This window comes from Gobio gobio (assembly GCF_949357685.1).
Source record: "Gobio gobio genome assembly, chromosome: 4".
NCBI classification, from domain to species: domain Eukaryota; kingdom Metazoa; phylum Chordata; class Actinopteri; order Cypriniformes; family Gobionidae; genus Gobio; species Gobio gobio.
In genome coordinates, this window is record NC_137100.1 from 1,479,262 (window position 1) to 1,486,761 (window position 7,500).

Here is a 7,500-nt window from a genome sequence, read left to right on the forward strand (position 1 = left end):
ATAGAACAACAGACGGACAGAACAACAGACAGACAGAACAACAGACGGAGAGAACAACAGACAGAACAATAGACGGACAGAACAACAGATGGACAGAACAACAGACAGAACAACAGACGGACAGAACAACAGATAGAACAACAGACGGACAGAACAACAGATAGAACAACAGACGGACAGAACAACAGACAGACAGAACAACAGACGGAGAGAACAACAGACAGAACAATAGACGGACAGAACAACAGATAGAACAACAGACGGACAGAACAACAGACAGACAGAACAACAGACGGAGAGAACAACAGACAGAACAATAGACGGACAGAACAACAGATGGACAGAACAACAGACAGAACAACAGACGGACAGAACAACAGATAGAACAACAGACGGACAGAACAACAGACAGACAGAACAACAGACGGAGAGAACAACAGACAGAACAATAGACGGACAGAACAACAGATGGACAGAACAACAGACAGAACGACAGAGAGAACGACAGACAGAACGACGGACAGAACAACAGACAGAATGACAGACACAGAACAACAGACGGACAAAACAACAGACAGAACGACAGACGGAACAACAGACAGACAGAACAACAGACGGACAGAACAACAGACAGAATGACAGACAGAACAACAGACGGACAGAACAACAGACAGACAGAACGACAGACGGAACAACAGACAGAGAAAACACCAGACAGAACAACAGACATAACGACAGACAGACAGACAGAATGACAGACAGAACAACAAACAGACAGAACAACAGACATAACGACAGACAGAACAACAGACAGACATAACGACAGACAGATCAACAGACGGACAGACAGAATGACAGACAGACAGAACAACAGACGGACAGACATAAAAACAGACAGACATAACGACAGACAGACAGAACAACAGATGGACAAACAGAACAACAGACAGACAGAACAACAGACAGACAGACAGAACAACAGACGGACGGACAGACAAACAGACAGAACAACAGACGGACAGACATAAAAACAGACAGACATAACAACAGACGGACAAACAGAACAACAGACAGACAGAACAACAGACGGACGGACAGAACAACAGACAGAACAGCAGACGGACAGAACAGCAGACGGACAGATAGAACTACAGACGGACAGAACAACAGACAGACAGAACAACAGACAGAACAACAGACGGACAGAACAACAGACGGACAGAACAACAGACGGAGATAACAACAGACAGAACAATAGACGGACAGAACAACAGATGGACAGAACAACAGACAGAACAACAGACAGAACTACAGAGAGAACGACGGACAGAACGTCGGACAGAACAACAGACAGAATGACAGACACAGAACAACAGACGGACAGAACAACAGAAGGAACAACAGACAGACAGAACAACAGACGGACAGAACGACAGACAGAATGACAGACAGAACAACAGACGGACAGAACAACAGACAGACAGAACGACAAACGGAACAACAGACAGAGAAAACACCAGACAGACAGAACAACAGACAGACAGAACAACAGACATAACGACAGACAGAACAACAGACAGACAGACAGAACAACAGACATAACGACAGACAGAACAACAGACAGACATAACGACAGACAGAACAACAGACGGACAGACAGAACGACAGACAGACAGAACAACAGACGGACAGACATAAAAACAGACAGACATAACGACAGACAGACAGAACAACAGACGGACAAACAGAACAACAGAGCGACAGAACAACAGACAGACAGACAGAACAACAGACGGACGGACAGACAAACAGACAGAACAACAGACGGACAGACATAAAAACAGACAGACATAACAGACGGACAAACAGAACAACAGACGGACAGAACAACAGACAGAACAACAGACGGACGGACAGAACAACAGACGGACAGACAGAACAACAGACGAACAGACAGAACAACAGATGGACAGAACAACAGACGGACTGACATAAAAACAGACAGACATAACAACAGACGGACAAACAGAACAACAGACAGAACAACAGATGGACAGAACAACAGACGGACTGACATTAAACAGACAGACATAACAACAGACGGACAAACAGAACAACAGACGGACAGAACAACAGACAGACAGACAGAACAACAGACGGACGGACAGAACAACAGACGGACAGACAGAACAACAGATGGACAGACAGAACAACAGACGAACAGACAGAACAACAGATGGACAGAACAACAGACGGACAGACAGAACAACAGATGGACAGAACAACAGACGCACAGACAGAACAACAGATGGACAGAACAACAGACGGACAGACAGAACAACAGATGGACAGAACAACAGACGAACAGACAGAACAACAGATGGACAGAACAACAGACGAACAGACATAACAACAGACGGACAGAACAACAGACAGACATAACAACAGACGGACGGACAGAACAACAGACGGACAGACAGAACAACAGACGAACAGACAGAACAACAGATGGACAGAACAACAGACGAACAGACAGAACAACAGATGGACAGAACAACAGACGAACAGACAGAACAACAGATGGACAGAACAACAGACGAACAGACAGAACAACAGATGGACAGAACAACAGACGGACAGAACAACAGACAGACAGACGGAACAACAGATGGATGGACAGACAGAACAACAGACGAACAGACAGAACAACAGATGGACAGAACAACAGACGAACAGACAGAACAACAGATGGACAGAACAACAGACGGACAGACAGAACAACAGACAGACATAACAGACATAACAACAGACGGACAGACAGAACAACAGACGGACGGACAGAACAAAAGTCGGACCATACAGATGGGAAAGACAGACAGAACAACAGACGGACAGACAGAACAACAGACGGACAGACAGAACAACAGACGGACAGACAGAACAACAGACGGACAGACAGAACAAAAGATGGACGGACATACAGATGGACAGACGGAACAACAGACAGAACAACAGACGGACAGACAGACAGAACAAAAGATGGACGGACATACAGACGGACAGACATAAAGATGGACAGAAGGACAGACAGAACAACAGACGGACAGACAGAACAACAGACGGACAGACAGAACGACAGACAGAACAACAGACAGACGGACAGACAGAACTAAAGTCGGACCATACAGATGGGACGGACAGACAGACAGAACAACAGACAGACAGACAGAATGAAAGACAGACAGAACAAAAGATGGACGGACATACAGATGGACAGACGGAACCACAGACAGAACAACAGACAGAACAAAAGATGGATGGACATACAGATGGACAGACGGACAAAAATAATGACAGACAGAACGACAGACAGACAGATGGACTGAGAGACAGAACAACAGACGGACAGACAGAACAAAAGATGGACGGACATACAGAACAACAGACAGACAGAACGACAGACGGACGGAACAAAAGACGGACAGACATAAAGATGGACGGACAGACAGACAGAACGACAGACGGACGGAACAAAAGACGGACAGACATAAAGATGTACGGACAGACAGACAGAACGACAGACGGACGGAACAAAAGACGGACAGACATAAAGATGTACGGACAGACAGACAGAACGACAGACGGACGGAACAAAAGACGGATAGACATACAGATGGACGGACAGACAGACAGAACGACAGATGGACAAACAGAACGACAGACAAACAGAATGACAGACATAAAGATGGACAGACGGACAGACAGAACAAAAGACGGACGGACAGACAGAATGACAGACAGACAGAACAAAAGACGGACAGACATAAAGATGGACAGACGGACAGACAGAACAAAAGACGGACGGACATAAAGATGGACAGATGGACAGACAGACAGAACAAAAGACGGAAGGACAGACCGCTCACAGTGTTTCAGTGTTACAGTCTGACCCATGGGAGAGACAGACGGGTCACCTTCTCCTCTTCTGTCTCTCTCTCTCTGGCTTGAGTGTTAATAATCAGAGCCAAAGCGTTTAATATTCCATTATTCTGTTCATGCACATGTGCCACATCATCATCATCATCCAACAGCCGGACAGACTTTATTCAGCGGATGTTATGATATCAGTGTAGACTCTAACAGCAGTGGATGGACAAGAAAGACCAGGCCAATCGCAGTTCAGCATGCAAATAAGGCAGATGTTGTGGTGATGTCATCACCGTTGGATACATATGGAGTGTTCTGATGGAAGATGGAGAGAGTGTATGCCAGCAGGCAGGATATAGTGTGGAAGATGAGTTTGAGCGCTGAAGAGTTTAATGGTGGTGTTCCTCTGTCTCTCTGCAGGTCTCCAGTAATGTGGCGGAACATCTGGCTCATTCCCTTCAGGATTGCTCCAACATCCAGGAGATCTTCCAGACGCTTTACTCGCACGGATCCGCCATATCGGAGAGCAAGATCCGAGAGTTTGAAGTGGAGACGGAGAGGCTCAACAGGTTAGAGAACACACAGATAGAACATCGACAGTGAACTTCACTAGGTCCATCTTCACTGGGTTCTCACTCGTCCTGGAAAACACATGGAAAATTAGAGAACATTTAAAATGTCCTGGAAAATCTTTTTGTTGTCTGGGAAAATTCTTTTTAAAAAAGTAATTTCTTTAGCAGAGTATAAAGAGTTTATCGCTGGCCCGAACAATCAGCACTAGTTGCAGAAGCACATGTTCAGGAATGCTAAGTTTGATACGTGTTAGTAGTATTTTTGAATAATGATGTTTAGTCTTGTGTTGCCACTCTCAGCCGTTAGCTAATGCTAATGCTATAACTGCTCAAATGTATGCAGTCACATCATTTTGATATAAAGTCACATTTGTGTGTTATAAAGTCAGAATTGCGTGATATAAACTCGCAATTCTGACCTTTTCTTCACAATTTTTTGTGCAGTTACGAGTTTATATCTTGCACTTCTGACTTCTTTTCTCAGAATTGTGAGATCTAAACTGCAATGGCAAGTTATAAAGTCCAATTCTGAGGAAAAAAGAATTGCGACGATTTTCGCGTTTATATCACAAATATGTAAAAAGTCAGAATAGCGAGATAAAAAGTCACAATAACCTTTTCTTTCTATTCTGAGGTGTAAACAAGCTTCCATAGTCGTCATGTATGATTAAGAGCTCATATTGAAAAATGCTGAGTTTAGTTAAAGGGTTAGTTCAGCCAAAAATGTAAATTGTGTGATTAATGACTGAGCCTCATGTGGTTGGACACCCGTCAGACCTCCGTTCATCTTCAGACACAAATGAAGATATTTTAGTGTAAATCTGATGCTCTGAAAGGCCTCCATTGGCTCAACTTTACACTCTCAAGACCCTTAAAAGACACTAAAGACTAAAGTTACAAAGTCCATCTCACTACAGCGGCTCTACATTGTGTGTCCCTCAGTCGCATCGAGCACCTGAAGTCCCAGAACGATCTGTTGACCATCACCCTGGAGGAGTGTAAGAGTAACGCTGAGCGGATGAGTATGCTGGTGGGCAAATATGAGTCCAACGCCACCGCACTCAGACTGGCCCTGCAGTACAGGTACACACACACACACACACACACACACACACACACACACACACACACACACTCTCTCTCACACACACACACTCAGACGCACACACTCTCTCAAACACTCAAACACACACTCTGTCTGTCACACACTCTCTCTCACACACACACTCTCTCACACTCACACTCACACACACACACACTCTCTCTCTCTCTCTCTCTCTCTCTCTCTCTCTCTCTCTCTCTCTCTCACACACACACACACACACATGTTTGTTTTTGTGAAATGTGAGGACATTCCATAGGCGTAATGGTTTTTATACCGTACAAACCATATTTTCTATCCCCTTACACTGCCCCTAAACCTACCCATCACACACACACACACACACAAACACACACACACTGCCCCTAAACCTATCCATCTCACACACACACACACACACACACACACACACACACACACACACACACACACACACACACACACACACACACACACACACTGACCCTAAACCTACCCATCACACACACACACACACACACACACTGACCCTAAACCTACCCATCACACACACACACACACACACACACTGACCCTAAACCTACCCATCACACACACACACACACACACACACACACACACACACATACACACACTGCCCCTGCCCCTAAACCTACCCATCACACACACACACACACACACACACACACTGCCCCTAAACCTATCCATCTCACACACACACACACACACACACACACACACACACTGACCCTAAACCTACCCATCTCACACACACACACACTGACCCTAAACCTACCCATCACACACACACACACACACACACTCACTCATTGATTGAAACTCAACTCTTTATTTTATTTTTCACCATCAATTCGTAATTTGACGTTTGAGAGAGTGTGTGCGTCTGAGTGTGTGTGAGAGAGTGTGTGTGTGTGTGTGTGTGTGAAAGAGAGTGTGTGTGTGAGAGTGTGTGTGTGTGTGTGTGTGTGAGTGTGTGTGATGGGTAGGTTTAGGGGCAGTGTGTGTGTGTGTGTGTGTGATGGGTAGGTTTAGGGTCAGTGTGTGTGTGTGTGTGTGTAGGGGTGTAGGTGTGTGTGTGTTGGTATGTGTAGGGGTGTGTGTTGGTGTGTGTGTAGGGGTGTGTAGGTGTGTGTGTAGGGGTATGTTGGTGTGTGTAGGGGTGTGTGTTGGTGTGTGTTGGTGTGTGTGTAGGTGTGTGTGTAGGGGTGTGTGTTGGTGTGTGTTGGTGTGTGTGTAGGTGTGTGTGTAGGGGTGTGTTGGTGTGTGTAGGTTAGTTGTGGTTTATTTGTTAATGTGTTTGGATCATAATCTGAGGAAACAAACGCATTCCAGCGGCCACTTCACGTCTGGGCCTGTTTGTTTGTTGCTTTTGTCGTCCGTTGAATATTTTCCACTGCGTTTCAGGACCTGATGAAGGATCCGCAGATGTGTTTTCATGACTGTGTGTGTGTGGGTGTGTGGGGGTGTGTGTGTGTGTGTGTGTGTGTGTGTGTGTGTTACAGCGAGCAGTGTATCGAGGCATATGAGCTGCTGCTGGCGCTGGCCGAAAGTGAACAGGGTCTGGTTTTGGGTCAGTTCAGAGCCGCTGGAGTCAGTGCTGTGGGTAAGAGATCACACACACACACACACACACACACACACACACACACACACACACACACACTCACACACACACGCACACACACACTCACACACACACACACACACACACACACACACACACTCACACACTCACACACGCACACAGTATCACTGACCCAGTGTAGTGTAAGAGTATAACCAGTGTCACTGACCCAATGTAGTGTAAGAGTCTAACCAGTGACACTGACCCAATGTAGTGTAAGAGTATAACCAGCGTCACTGACCCAGTGTAGTGTAAGAGTATAACCAGCGTCACTG

At 45.7% G+C, this 7,500-nt stretch overlaps 1 protein-coding gene across 2 annotated transcripts in view; it reads left to right on the forward strand.

Annotated features, from left to right (window-relative positions):
* The window catches only part of mcc (MCC regulator of WNT signaling pathway), a 166,922-nt gene that overhangs the window by 134,180 nt on the left and 25,242 nt on the right, over positions 1 to 7,500 (forward strand). For both annotated transcript variants that reach the window (XM_079814639.1, XM_079814640.1), the window contains 3 exons: positions 4,348 to 4,496; positions 5,442 to 5,582; positions 7,104 to 7,204. In XM_079814639.1, the coding sequence (XP_079670765.1) occupies positions 4,348 to 4,496; positions 5,442 to 5,582; positions 7,104 to 7,204 (391 nt within the window). The remainder of the gene's footprint in view (positions 1 to 4,347; positions 4,497 to 5,441; positions 5,583 to 7,103; positions 7,205 to 7,500) is intronic.